Source organism: Danio rerio, chromosome 25 (genome assembly GCF_049306965.1).
Source record: "Danio rerio strain Tuebingen ecotype United States chromosome 25, GRCz12tu, whole genome shotgun sequence".
In the NCBI taxonomy this organism is placed as follows: Eukaryota; Metazoa; Chordata; class Actinopteri; order Cypriniformes; family Danionidae; genus Danio; species Danio rerio.
The window spans coordinates 9,727,028-9,742,500 of record NC_133200.1 but is presented as its reverse complement, the minus strand read 5'-3'; the positions used below and the strand labels follow the sequence as shown (position 1 = coordinate 9,742,500).

Here is a 15,473-nt window from a genome sequence, read left to right as displayed (position 1 = left end):
TCCAGTTGTTTCTTCTGTTCAATTCCAAAGAAGATAATTTAAAGTATGTTAAAAATGCCAGCCATTTACTTCCATAGTAGGAAAAAAACACTATGGGCTCTATTTTAACGATCTATGACGGAAAATACGATTTGCAGCACGGCGTATGGCCTAACAGGGTTAAGCTTATTCTCTAAATGAGTTATGGGTGTGTTTTGAGAATAAACCAATCAGCATCTCATCTCCCATTCCCTTTAAGAGTCAGTCGCATCACGCTATGGTGCATTTGCTATTTACTGTACATGGTGGACTTTGTAAGTGGAAAAACTGAACGCTTCACTAGCGAGAATACAGTTTAACAGAACATCTGCAGCACGAGGATAGAGAACGAGCCTCCTCCATTCAGCCTCTTTACTTTCTACGAAAATTAGAATTGCGCTTGTCTGAAAAAAAGCAACACATTGCGCCAAACACGTCTTGGCTGTATGATGTCCTGTGGATGTCAATGACTACCCGTTTCAAAAAATCTACAAAATATCATTCTTTAATTGGAAAGTAAATAAAAGTGAGTAAATTATGCCAGAATGTTCATTTTTGGGGTCAAGCTTGATATGGATGAATAAATATGACACTAAAACTACCAGTTGGTCTCTGTCTTTGAGTGACCTATTAAGCCATTCATTCAAATGATTCATTCAAAGTAGCTGATTCATTCAGACTTTTTTTGAATCAATCATTAATTGACTAGATCTATTCAATAACTAATTAACAAAACACACACACACACTGGGCAAATGGTCCCCTCAGGCTTTATTTAAAACTATTTTCATTCGCAGAAGCAAAAAAACCTTATATGTGAATTTTTTGCTTTATATTTAGAGATGTCATATATATTTTTTCATTCACTTTAATTATAATCAGTCTAAGTAAATATTACACATGTACCCGAGATGTGGGTAAACTGAGCAACGTATCATCTCACATGTGCTAAAAAAAACCAACACACTACCTTACAAGCAGCCCAAAGCAAAAGCATTCTCTAATCTCATTACGACTAAAAATACTTTAGCCAAAAAAAGTCAATTTGCTCGACACATTTTTAGGGTGAATTAGACTTTTAAAGGATTGGACTTGAATTCATTAAACATGAGATTCAATTCTCCATGACGCTTAATGAAGTATGTTCAATATCAGCTCAAGGGCATATTAGTTCATTAAGCAAATTAAAATATAAGACAGAAATAAAAGAGCACGACTCTCACCCATCCAAGCTGAGAACACTGCGAAACGTGTGCTTCTCTCCGAACACAGAGAGCATGTAAATCTCATCCACGATCACATGAAGCTGGTGCCTGGAGCATGCGAGACAGAAACAGAGTAAATGAGGGCAGAAATTACAATTCCAATGACATTCAAGAACACAAATGTCATTTCTTGTCAATAATGTGCAGTTTAATGAAGCATGTGAAACATTTGGAAAACAAAGGGCAACTGGAAAAGCAAGAGACGCAAAAACAATTAAGCTACATTGACATTTTGCATCGTTTGCTCCTTTTCAGCCTGTTCTAAACTCACAGAGGTTTTGAAGAATGCCATTTTACATACTACCAAGCAGTTGCAAGGCTACATAAGGGCCAGGGTCGATCTGGCCTACTCAGATTGAAGACTGGCCACCCACTAGGATTGGACGGTATTCAAATTTTAATACAAATTTTCTGGTCGGGTCCCGCGGCTCCCGCAGTACAGCAGCGGGAATGCAGACCTCTAGATCGTATTTACCACGTCTCCCTGCAAATACCGCCAAACTAAATACTATTAATTAAATAAATAATATTTAATGTTTAATACTTGTCTCCTATATAAGTGCATTGTTATTTTATGATTGTATAACGGTATTAAAACTGACACCGTTGCTATTTTTAGATCCCATGGTATGCCATATTACCGCCCAAGACTACCACCCATACAAAAATATTTTAAAAGCTGAAAAATAGTATGTAACGGATGTAATGAATGTAATTTGATGTTAACTATTAACATTGCCCTTTAGTCATTGTACGTTTGTCAATCAAATGTAAAGCCCCTTACATTGCACAAAATGGATTTGTCCAACCTATACAGGGCTAAATACTAAGGACTTTTTTAAATATACCAGTTAGAAAATATTCTCACTAGCCCTATGAAATTTTTTTTTTACATTTTATACTTTTAATAATACACTAATAATTTAGTTTAAATATTTTTATTAATTTTCAAATATATTAAACTTCAAACCCTATAATCCTTATCAAGAGAAAAGCAAAGCATAGCTGTCTGTACAAAACTTAAGTCTACAATAGTAATAATTTAATAATAAAAAATATAGGTCAGGTCAGTATCCTCAGCAGCAAATGTTTAAAAGTTCTCCAATTAAATAAATAGTTAAAAGTTTTATGGAGATGGATTGTTGGTGATTGCATTGGTGTCAATGGCCAGATTGGGTAGCTACACATGAACAAAGGAAAATTAAGACCTTTTAACACAATATTTCAGTAAATGTAAGACTTTAAGGCCTAAAATTAAGCTTTTGAGATTTAAGACATTAAGACTTTTTAAGCCCCCGCAGATACCCTCATAATAATAGTGTCCAAACAATTAAAAGATTAGTCCATGTTAATTGTAAAACCAAATCAAACGTTTTCTTTTTTAAAATAAAAATAAAATATTTTACATAAATACATTTTTTTTAAAATAATGCATTGGCAAAGTTAGCATTTCTAACAGACAAAAATAAAAACTGAAATAAAATAAATAAAAACAAATTTATTGTGTATTTAGTAAATAATAAAATGACTAAACATTATATTGAAATTAAATAAGAGATCTACAATGCTAAAATTTTAATTATTTGCTCATCGTTCCAAATATTCACACATTTCATTGTTATGCAGAACATCAAACATTATATTTTGATCAATGTTAATAATAATCATCATAATCACCATACTGTAATATTAAATAACTAATTAAGTTATAATAAATTAATAATAAACAGTTTCGATTTCGTTTGAGTATTAAATAAACAAATGAAGGATAACCGGATATAAATCTGTATTTAATACATCTGTATTTATATGTAAAACGTTTATCTAAATTTCCTTTCTTTCTTAAAATAAATTAATTAATTAATGTGTTGAGAAAATAAACTGCATATAACTGCTCCATTATGCAGAAGAAGAACAGCAAAAAACATGTCCCTTTTTGTGCAACACTGTTGAAATGATTTTAAATGAATGTAAAATACTGCATATAAATCACATATATGAGGAATATGATCATTTCCAGCTTTTAAATAACCCTGAATATTTAAGTTTTGGTCAAATTTCAGGGGCCTCAAATAACTCAATAAGAATGAAACGATGTGCTTGAGAGCTAATGCTTGAACTCACATTTTGGCAAACTGTAGAAAGCCGGTCATCTCTTCAGACGAATACACTTCTCCCAGGGGATTGTGGGGGTTTAATAGGATAAGAGCTTTGACGTTCAATCCCTGTACAACCAAAACACAATTTTAAGAGTGGTGTTTATTTTAGGGGGATGCTAACAGAATGCCATTTTCATCTACACAATTGTGTTTTGGGGGCCACAACTAAAAATTCAACAAACGCAAGTTTATAAATTTCAAACATTGCTGGCACCAATTTACCTCCATAGTAAATTATATAATAAATTACTATGGAGATCAATGGGTGCCAGAATTTTTCTAAATATATTTTTTGTGTTTAACAGAAGAAAGAAACTCTTAAAGGTTTAAAACCACAAAAGATAGAATAAATTAGGTTATTTTAATATTTTGAGTGAACTATCCCTTTAAAAACATTGTATTACACCAGGCCAGTAGATGGGAATGTTGCGCTGTAAAGCAACACTATGCGTCTGAGCACGGAGAATATATAGGCATGATTAAACATTTGATAACTCTAAAAACGCTGAAAGACTGCAGGATTATTGGTGCACAAGCACATTGTTTCTTTACAGCGCAACACTGCCACCTACTGGCCTGGCATAATGCAGTGTTTTTAAAGGGATAGATCACCCAAAAACTTAAATAACCTTATTCAATTCAATTCACCTTTATTTGTATAGCACTTTTACAATGTAGATTGTCTCAAAGCAGCTTCACATAATAGATCAGTAAATTGAAATAGTGTAGTTCAGTTTTCAAGTTTAAGTTCAGTTCAGTTTAGCTCAGTTCAGTGAGGTTTAATAATCACTTTTGTGAGTCCAAACACTGAAGAGCAAATCCATCGATGCGCAGCTCTACAGATCCAGAACCATGCAAGCTAGTGCGACAGCAGCGAGGAAAAAACTTCACCAACACCAACTTATTTATGAGATTTTAAACCTTTGAGTTTTCTTTCTTCTACTGAACACACAAAAACATATATTTTAAAGAACGCTGGCGCTCATTGACTTCCACAGTACAAAAAAAATGTGTATGGGAGTAAATGGATGCCAGCAAGCAAATATCTTAAAAGAAATTCAAATAGGTTATAAACAAGAAGGGTGAATTAAATATGGCAGATAATTCAATAATTCAGATAATTCCCTTTTAGCTGTTTCTCATCAGATCAGCATGATAGCATATTGTCGTCTATGTGCAAAAATGTTCAAAAGCAAAAGAAAAAACCTGTTTAACAAAAAATACCTCTGTTTTGGCCTCTTTGAGAGAGTTTTCCAGTTTGTCAACGGTAAGCTGGAATGGTCTGACATCACTTCCTCTGGGCTGTAAAACATATAAATGGATGAATAAACACAGCGTTTCTGCAGTCAAATTAGTATTCAAAGTAAACGTAAAGTAGTACAAGTCAAGTTTAAGATATTTTAAGACCATTATGAATGAAATCTCAGACTTTTGCAGGGCTAAAGCTCTTTCTTTTTTGTAATAACAAGTGGAATATGCTTTTACTTGCCCCATTAAAATGAAAATTCAGGTATTTACATATTTTAAATAATGTCAAAACATATATAAACAATACTTTTCAGAAGTTTTAAATAATATAATACACTAAATTTTTTCACAACATACATTTATACATAGAAAACTTTTTAAATGTCATTGTAAGGATGTAAGGGAAACAATTAAACCATAGTGGTAAATCTGTTAATTTTTCTTTTGTTAAACTTTTTGTTTTAGATGGATTGTTGGTTGTACCAATTGTAGGGGTGTAACGGATCACTTTTGATCCGTATGCATCACAAACCACAGTTCGAAACGCACTTGATTTGCGGATTAGAATTTTTTTTTTTAACTTGTAGGTTAATCTAACATTATAACAATTGCAGAGAGACTGCAAGTCTCCCACGTCGTTCAAATCTCATGTATGAAAGCATTTTGGCTTCCCTGTAAGATATAATGATGACAGAAATGTAGTGGTGGGACCTACCTAAATGCTTTAGCTATTAATTAAAGGTGTTTTCTGTCACTGCTTGTTTAGCCTGCATTAATGCATTCAGTGTAAAGCTGCATGATTAAACATTAAAAGATTGTGATTTCAGTTCAAACCCGCGCAACATGAACGACAAATGATAATGATTTGCATATGTTTATTAATCCTTCAAAGTGCTGCATTCAAATCTGCATCGAGAGATTCAGTTTTTACACTTTCTCAGTGAGTTACAAACAATTAAATAACACAGAAGAACTGAGAGAACAGTTTAAAGTTCAGATATAAACGCTGATGTTTATAGTGAAGATTAACATCACTGTTTAAAGAGCCCATATTATGGGTTTTTGAAAATTCCCCTCCATGTAGTGTGTAACACAGCTCTAAGTGAAGTGAAGTATCCAGCTAAGGCTTAAATCTGTTAGTGTACAGTGTTTAAAACTGTTGATTCATCTATAAAAGAGTCGACTCATAGTGCTTCAAACGAGTTGCCTTGATACCGATTCATTAGGTGTTTCGCCATGACGTACGAACGAAACCAAGTTATTCACGTGCACGCGCAAACCCGGGAGATTTCTAACCTGAGGCCCCGCCCTCTGACGCAGAAACCCAGAGACACACACACACACACACACAAACATGCCGGTCGATTGAAGTCACACTGCAGATGGATATATTGAGTCTCTACCCAAAGATGAAACCTCAGCATTATAGCCAAGAAGTTAGAAACTACTGGAAACTTCTGGAAACTACATGCTACAAAAAATACTTCATCAGCGTTTGTTAAAGGAAGGATCAGTAAAGAGTAACTTACTGCTGGACATGTCAGGATGGATTTTTCTTCCTCCATTTCTCAAGTGTAAGTACGTGCGATTAAAGTTGACTCTAGGTTGCAAATGTGTTTACTTGTGATTTGTTACTTGTTACCGCGTGTACTGTATCAGGTTAACTGGCTATATTCTCTTATCGCGTGCAAAGTCACGTTAAAAACGCGACGTGTGCTGCTTTGTTAACGGAGCTCCGTGGACGGGGAGTAGTGTGTGTGTCTGTGTGTGCGTGTGCGCGCGCTGTCGTCCGGAGGTGTGTGTGTGTGTGTGTGTGTGTGTGTGTGTGTGTGTGTGTGTGTGTGTGTGTGTGTGTGTGCGCGCGCGCATCCGGAGCAGGGTTAAGTGCGTGTGTGTGTGTGTGTGTCTGTGAAAAGAGCAGAGTGAGAAGCTAGGAGATCTCCTCAACTGTTTTTGGAGTTTTTGCTCAATAAAATAGTTAGTCGTCTGAATTTAAGTCCAACGTCTGTATTTACATTGAGCCACTGGCAGCTAAAATCCACGCCTACACTATCGAGCGTGTATGAACTGTGATTACTTTTATATTGCTGATTAGCTGTTTGGCATTTCACTCTCTGACTGAAGGCAGTCGACCAATCGCAACAGACTGTCATCGGTCCAATCAGCGCAGATTAGCTTCGCGCTAAGGAGGGGTTTGGGAACAAATGAATCACTGGACGATTCATACGGGAGTCGCTGGGATAATTAGGTAAAAATAAATGCAGATTATAAGACCACGAAAGTGTTTTTTGACCTTGCATGCATATTAAACTGTTGTTGGAGACCCTTACAACCAAGATATGACCCTATTTCATGTATAATATGGGCTCTTTAATGAACATGAATGAACATGAATTTTTGACGCTGGTGAAAGCAATTACATTAATCAACCAACAGATGGCGACAAACAACCATCAAAATTATATCACTGAATAGGTTTTCAAAAGTAAAACACCTAAAATGAAAAAGTTTTGTAAGAATTGTTGAATCATTAATTGAAGATAAATATAATGTTGTACAAGATGTTAGATTTCTATTTTTATTAGAATTTATTAGCATTATTAGCTACAGTAGCAAATATCTTATTTGGTATTGAATACTTTTCTTTATTCAGCTGTTTTTCTTAATTTTTATTTTTATTAACATTACAGGTTATAAGTTTTGTATGTTAAAAGCAATGTTTTTTGCAGTAATATTTTTGTATAAATGGAAAGCAAATGACATTTATCTTCTCCCTTTTTTTGCTGAGCCGAAAACTGGTCTGATCCGTGACAAAAAAAAAGTAGAGTGATCCGAACTGCAGATTTGTGATCCGTTACACCACTAACCAATTGGGTAGCTTTATATGGACATAGGAAAATTAAGACAAATTTAAAAGTATTCAAGACATACAACACCATATTTCAGTAGATTTAAGACTTTAAAGCCTAAATTTGAGCTTTTCAAATTTAAAACATTAAGAATTTTTAAGACCCCGCGGATACCCTGAAACAGAAGCATAGCTGCACAAAAAAAATTTGAGCTTAAAGGAAAGCTCTATTACAACCCAAAGATACAAGATCAAATCTTACACCTCAAATATTGCGACTAGGGTTGTCACGTTACTTGAATTTAGTACCAATCGATATTGAAATTATAAAAACATCCATGTCCAGCTAACATGTGAGCGCTGTTGAGCATGTTCTTAAACAGTGCTGATTTGCCATTGTGTTCACCAGCTCAACAGAAATTACTGTGATTGGCTGTGAAGGTCATCGGTTCACCAATGTTACCGCTGTTTACAGAGTGTAACCGCAGATACAGGAGCGTTTCAAAGTCACGTTGATCAGCTGGTTTGTCTATAAGCTGACAAATGAGTGATCTGCTGATGTTTCGCGGCTTTAAAACGATCCAGTGTCGGAGTTTGGTGAACTGATGACCTTCACAGCCAATCAGAGTCACTTCTGTTGAGCATGTGAACACAATGGCAAATCAGCACTGTTTGAGAACAAGCTCACAGCACTCAGATGTTCGCAGGAAATTAACGTTTTTAAAATTACATTATCGATCGGTATCGAATTACAGTATCATAACAACACTAATTGCTACGCACCTGACTATAAAGTGGCACATGATGTAGTTTGACGCTGCTATACAAGTCAACATCCTCCGTTATCACACCGTAGAAGGGCGATGGGATGAGAATTGCATCTGTAAAACATTCACAATCAGGAAAAAATCTCAGACACGTAAAGCCAACTTATTTCTATTTAACCATCAAAAACTGTTCAATTTCAATGTTTACAAAAGTATCTTTTTAAACGTTATTTTTAATTTGTAAAAATGAATAAACTAGTATTAGACTGTAATCGCTTAATAATTGTGGTCACCCTTTTGAAAGCGATCAAAAGGAATGACATATGTTAGGCCATTGCTAAGAAATTTAGCCAAGTGGTATTCACTTATTTTTTTGCTATTGGTTATTTAGCTTAGTCAAAGACTATAGAATACGCAAGACGTGTCACTCGTATAGTTTTGAATGGGGAAAAGTGTAACTGTCAATATGGTGAATAAAGCCCTGCCTTCTATTACAGGAGGCAATCATTGATCGCTATAGACTGACGACTCTGGGGAGTGGCTCGAATCAGATGTGAGTTTCTGCAGATTTTGTGTGATTCGAATGTTTAGAAATGAAACAAAAAGACACAGTTGTTGTTTAATTTTATTGGTGATTTGTAATATGAAATTTAATAGTAAGCTTGGCAAGTTGTTTTGGAGAATTTGATGTTTCCCCGTTAAAACAGAGCGCCCGAGAGGAATTTTAAAGATGGCCGCAAAGTGAATTGACTTGCCTTTAAAGGACTTTTTTTTTTTATTTAGGTGCCAGGATGTTTTGAGTGGCTGTTGTGTCAAAAAAAATCTTTCAAATTGCATTTTTTTTTTTACCAATAGAACCACTTTAAGTAATTGGTGAGGAAATGTTCATTTTTAATAATAAGACAATTCAAGAAGCTATAGATTTAACAAAGCTTAAGAGGGTTGCCTTCAGGACACTGGCTATGCCATTCACAATGAATTTGGCTTGTTTTTATTTAGTTGGCAGGGTGTGGCTGTTCACTAGAATTTTACCAATTTTACTACCCTACAAGAATGAAGAAGAAGAAAAACACACTGATTATTATAAATAAATAAATAAATAAATAAATAAATAAATAAATATTTACCTTCTGGGTCACATAAAGTAGCTGCCAAAGCTGAAAACAGAGACCCACAGCCGTTCATAACAACAACCTACAAAAGAACTAATGAAAATTAGTGTGTGGTCCAGATTATTTTTTTACAGAAAAAGGAAGACAATCAGAAATAAATCATGCTGATGTGCTAAAAAAAACTCACATTTTCGGGTTTTAGAGGTTTGGGAGAACAGCAGTAGTCTGAAAGGAACTTAGCAACTTCCTCTCGAAGGCTTTGGTAAAAAGAAAATCAGAAACAAGAACTTTAAGTCTGTGAATTTAAAAGATTAATTTGGAGCATGGAAGTCAAAATTACAGCAGGAAATGAAACACTTTTGTATAGAAAAGTATGCTTACAAACTGTGGCCCTTCCAATCAGGGTATTGTAAGAAAGCAGGTTCAATGTTTAACATGTCAGGTCGCGTTAGCTGTTGAAGAAACCAAGAATCAGTTACTCATAAAGGGCATCTACAATTGTACTGTGTAATATCCATAACTTTTGAAGATTTCTAAAAGGACTTCTTGCTGTAATAACATCATAAGCAATAAGGTGTCTTAATTTTTTCTCCATTTCATGTCTGTGCAGCTCAAACCCCTTATAGCAGGCGTGTCCAAACTCAGCCCTGGAGGGCCGGTGTCCTGCATAGTTTAGCTCCAACTTCCTCCAACACACCTGCCTGGAACTCAAGTATACCTAGAAAGAGCTTGATTAGGTGGTTCAGGTGTGTTTAATTGAGGTTGGAACTAAAATATGCAGGACACTGGCCCTCCAGGACCGTGTTTGGACACTACTGCTTTATAGGAAAGTTATGAATTTTGGCACACCACGCACGTGCACATGTAGGGTTCAACCTGTGCACTGCACATGACCTTTTTTCTCTTTGAATAAAATGTCCCTCAAATGAATAAAAGTGCCCCTTCACTTCTCGATCGCCAACACTCAGACCCTCCTCCAAAACAACCCCCTCCACATCCCCCACCACCCCCACCCACTCTTCACTTTGCGATTACCCCATGCATTCGTTTAACCAATGGTTCAAATTATTTTTACCAAAACTGACATATTTGCTTAGAACTTTTGAAAGCAAGTTTTGAAAAAGTTTCTGAAAAATAAGTACATTAAAAATTTATTTAAATATTTAAAAAAATAATAATAAAATTTAAAAATAATGAACAAAGAAAATTAAGAAAAGAAATATTTGTTACAAAATAATAAAAATAAATTATGAAAGTTTAAAAAATAAATAAATAATTACAAATAAATATAAATAAGATATAAAATTAATAAAAAAAGAAAAGAATATTTTTTACGAATAAAAAATAATACTGAAAGTATTGAAAAATAAATAAATAATAACAAAATAAAATATAAAATTAATAAATTTTCAAAAAATTACAAATAAAAAAATTATTCTGAAAGTTTGAAAAAAAAACAAAAAATATATATTTTTAAAAAATACAAAAAAAAATGAAAAAAAATTAAGAAAAAGAAAAGTTTTTTTGAAATAAATAAAAATAAATAATCAAATTCTGAAAGTTTCGAAAAATAAATAAATCATAACATAGGTCTCTTTACATATGGTGACGATTTCACTATGCCACCCATTAAGATTTTTGTAGTAAAATGCTTTATTTTACAAATATTTTGGCATAACTTTAGAGATTTGTTTCAGTGCATGTTGATATCAACAAGGTCAACAAGAATTGTTCAGCCAAAATTTACTCACTTTCAGTTGATTTCAAACATGTATGAGTTCTTTTATTTCTATTGAACATGAAAAGAAAGAATGAAGAATGTTAGAAACCGGCAACTATTGACTTCCATAGTAATTCAAGCAAATACTATCCAAGTCAATGGTGACTGGTTTACAACATATCTTCTTTCTTTTTTTTTCTTCAGCAAAAGAAAGAAACTTAAGGAGGTTTGTGACCAATGAGTGAATAAATGATGAAAGAATTGTACGTTTTTAGTGAACTCTGCACCTTTAAAAGCTCAAAGAGTTGTTAAATCATTCTCAAAGCTGATACCATGATGACTAAATGGAGTTGCAATTTCTGCAAATTTGCCATATTTATACAGTGTGGTCCTTCACCCAGAATTAACCACACAACAAGAATTTGAGAGCAGTGCCACATACTGGCCAAAAGTTATATGAAATGACATAATATTAGCATTTGCATAAATGTGTTTTTTCTACATTTTGCTTGAAATCTTCTACAAATGTCCTTAATGGCTGTTTTTTTTGTTGCTTAGGACCATGCCTTCTATCATTTACTCACTTGTTACAAACTGTTAAGCACAAAAAGGTGAAGAAATTCTTGAAAAAATATATTTATTATTTCTTATTCCTACTGTTAATGGCTGCTTTTCTCCATTAATCTTCAGAATATCTTGTTTTTTGTTCAACTTCAAGTAAATGGTCATGAAATGTTCATTTTTGGGTGAACTACCCCTTAAACAGCTGCTTCCAAACGCAGTATTTCATATTTGCCTACAATGTTAATATCACAATTTAAGAAGCTCTTGATTCAACAAAACTTAAGAGGGTTGCCATCAGGACATTGGCTAGGCCATTCCTAATAAATTTAGATCGATATTTAGCCAAGTGGTCTTTACTTTTATTTTGATATCAGTGCCATTTAGCTTGTTTTTATGTAATTGCCAGGATGTTTTGAGTGGCTTTTCACTATCAAAAGAAAGCTTTATTCCAATTTCACCGCCCTCGAAGCAAAGAAAAACACTGCTTATTATTAATAATAATAAAAGAAAGATACAGTATTTGCTAATAAATGCTAACCAAGCAAATCACATATCTTACCCTCTTCTGCAGGAGGTCAAAGCATAACTTGTTTTCACTGGTTCCCAGGTTTATTATACCCTAAAAGAAAGAATAAAACCACAGGAAATTACCGCACAGCAGAAGTGAGAGACAGTGCATTAAAATGAGACAAACCACACAGATTTGCAGATAAATTTCCTGGAAGCCCCAAAGGACTTGTGGCCTCTGCGTCCCCCGAGACACACATTTAAAAACATAACTTGGTTTATAAACAGCCTGTAGCATCAGAACAAGTGTGTGTTTTCATAAAGGACTGTAGATAGGCAGTAGAGCTGCACGATTAATCGAAAAAAGATTGCGATCTCGATTCGATCCCCTAGACCAGGGGTCTCAAACTCAATTTACCTGGGGGCCGCAGGAGGCAAAGTCTGGGTGAGGCTGGGCCGCATAAGGGATTTCACAAAAAAAAAAGTCCTCAAATGTCATTATTAACAGTTTTAATTATTTCATCTGAACATGAAGTGTCCTGAACATTAACAGAACATTGAGTGAAGATTATGATCAGTTCTTCTGAACATGGCATCTTTTGCCTACTCTTTGCTGCCAGAGACTTGACAGCGCTTCTTCTCACAAATCTGAACCACATTTGGCTTTAGAGCGGAAGCAGTTGAGACCCTCAGTATGGCTTGAAGATGATCATCATTAAGTCTAGACCTGTACTTTGACTTATTGAAGTTCAAGGTGGAGAATAACTTCTCACACACTTCTCACACACTCAAAACTTCCATTCCCTCACCTAAAAAAAGGCGTATATATGTATAAATAAAACACCCCCACCCCACTCCAGTCACATCAGTCTGTGCCAGTCTGTATCTACCTATAATATATATAAGATGCAGGCTGTAGCTAGGTAGGTGGCAGGCTGCAGATAGGTAGCTAAGTGGGAGGCAGGGGCAGGAACAGCTTACCTTGGTTCTGGCCGGCGCGAGTTCCCTCCTACACTTCCCGCCCGTCACAGCGTCTAACAAAGGGGCGGGGTGCGTGGTGACGTCACCGGCATCCCCGCCCCTTTGTTTACACGGCGGGCGGGGAATGCCAGTGACCGCTGTGTACGGATAGAATCAGCGGAGCGGGGAGCGCTCTCTCTCCCCGCTCCTCTGATTCTGTCAGTGTACAGCGGTCGGCGCGGGCCACAAAATATTGCACTGAGGGCCGCAAATGGCCCGCGGGCCGCGAGTTTGAGACCCCTGCCCTAGACGATCTTAATCCAGCATTTCAACAATTCTGTCAATCATATTTTCAAGTTCAGGAGAGGAGCAAAGGCGGCTGCACAAGTCTTCTCAGTGTTTCACATACGTTGCTCAGTGACATGGGCACTTCCAAATGGTGTTGCAAGAGTCACATACTGCATTTATAAGGTATAATTCTCCCCAAAATGTCATTTTTGTCTTTATGTAATGATGTATTAGCGGCCGCGAAGTCACACGTGACATGAGCTGCTGACCGTGAGCTGTTAACACAGAGAGGGCGGGCGCATATACTTTAGTAAACAGAACTGCATTAGGCTGTGATGAACAGGTAACAAAGTTGTAAATAACGTTCAGTTTGTGGCACAGAGTGATCGTTTGGGAGCCGCGCGGGAAGTATGAACAGCACATCATTTAAATAATCGTGTCGCATTTTAGAGTTGTGATTTCGAAACTGAAAATGACAAATGTCTGATTTTACCAGTGAATAAAAGGTCTAATAATGTCAGTGACAGATTGCAAGCATATATCTCAAACATAATAACTCAACATCAGAATTATGAATAATTATATGCTGATGTAATTATTTTAGCCACCTATTTTACCCTTTAAGTCCTCCATTCAAAGTCTACACAAAATTGAGCTTTATAACCATCAGAGTAGACATACACATAATATTAATATTATTGTTGTTGTTTTATCATTTGTTTGAGAATACCAATAATAATAGCTTACTCAGATTAACCTTTATTTTACATCTACAGATTTTTTTTTAAAAATTGCTCTTCAGTGTTTGAACTCTCAGTAATGATTAAATCACACTGAACTGAGCTAAACTGAACTGAACTGAACTTAAACACTAAAACCTGAACCACACTGTTCCAGTTACTGAACCACACTGTTCCAGTTACTGAACCACACTGTTCCAGTTACTATGACCATTTATGTGAAGCTGCTTTGACACAATCTACATTGTAAAAGCGCTATACAAATAAAGCTGAATTGAATTGAATTGAATTGATTCTCATTTTAGCCAGAATCGTGCAGCATTGCAGCTCTAATAGGCAGTAACTTGACATTCAGTGTGTCTTTTTGCAAGTGTTTAGTCAATTAAGCAGCTTTTATGGGATCACATCAACGAGACTCTATATTGAATACTGATTTAAAAATTAATATCACACTGCAAGATGACTGAAAATGAACAGATTAAGGAGGGGGAACTGAATAAACATTGTGCAAAAAAGGACGTGCAGAAGAAATTTACATTTAAAGATTCAATATTTAATTCAATAAAGTAATTAAGTTTTAAAGTCTTTGAAACCAGTTGTGCACTTTAATTAGAACTTATATTCAGAATCTACTCTACTGTTCAAAAGACTGAGGTCTGGAAGATTTTATAAACACATTTGCAAGAATTTTTTGCTCACCAAGCTGGCATTTGTTTGATTAAAAATACAGTGATGTTACGAAACATGGTTGCAATTTAAAAGCATTTTTATTTTAATACGTTAATTGATGCAAAATACGATTTTTTGTATAATTACTCATTGGTATAGTCTTCAAAGACAGATCTTTCAGAATCATTAAAATATGTTAATTTGTTAAAATATGTAATCTTCTTCAGGTAGTTGTTTGTAAAGCTCCCTTCGCATATTAAATAGTTTAATGCATAATTTCTGAAGAGAATTATTAATATTTTAAGAATCTTACAGCAGTGTGTATATTCTTCTTTCCCTCTAAAACAAGTTCTATATAAATAAAAAACTTTGTTTGAAAGTAAAATTGAAATCTATGTAAACCAAAATGTTTTATTAAAAGAACAGTTCACTCCATAAAATGAAAATTCCCTCATAGTTTACTCTCCCTTGAGTGGCTTTTAAACTTTTCATCTGTTGAACACAAAAGAAAATATTTTGAAGAATGCTGGGGTCCGTTCTTCGTACGTGGATTACTCGGTTAGCTGGATTTGGATATTGACGATTTGACACGATCCAGGATCATTTCG

General features: G+C 34.9%; 1 protein-coding gene across 1 annotated transcript in view; it reads right to left on the bottom strand.

Annotated features, from left to right (window-relative positions):
- The window catches only part of accs (1-aminocyclopropane-1-carboxylate synthase homolog (Arabidopsis)(non-functional)), a 28,448-nt gene that overhangs the window by 6,200 nt on the left and 6,775 nt on the right, over positions 1–15,473 (bottom strand). Inside the window, exons 3-10 of the mRNA NM_001014323.4 lie at positions 12,261–12,320; positions 9,799–9,869; positions 9,605–9,674; positions 9,433–9,499; positions 8,322–8,419; positions 4,667–4,744; positions 3,408–3,508; positions 1,242–1,331 (exon numbers count right to left, since the gene is read on the bottom strand). Coding sequence (NP_001014345.3) covers positions 1,242–1,331; positions 3,408–3,508; positions 4,667–4,744; positions 8,322–8,419; positions 9,433–9,499; positions 9,605–9,674; positions 9,799–9,869; positions 12,261–12,320 — 635 coding nt within the window. The remainder of the gene's footprint in view (positions 1–1,241; positions 1,332–3,407; positions 3,509–4,666; positions 4,745–8,321; positions 8,420–9,432; positions 9,500–9,604; positions 9,675–9,798; positions 9,870–12,260; positions 12,321–15,473) is intronic.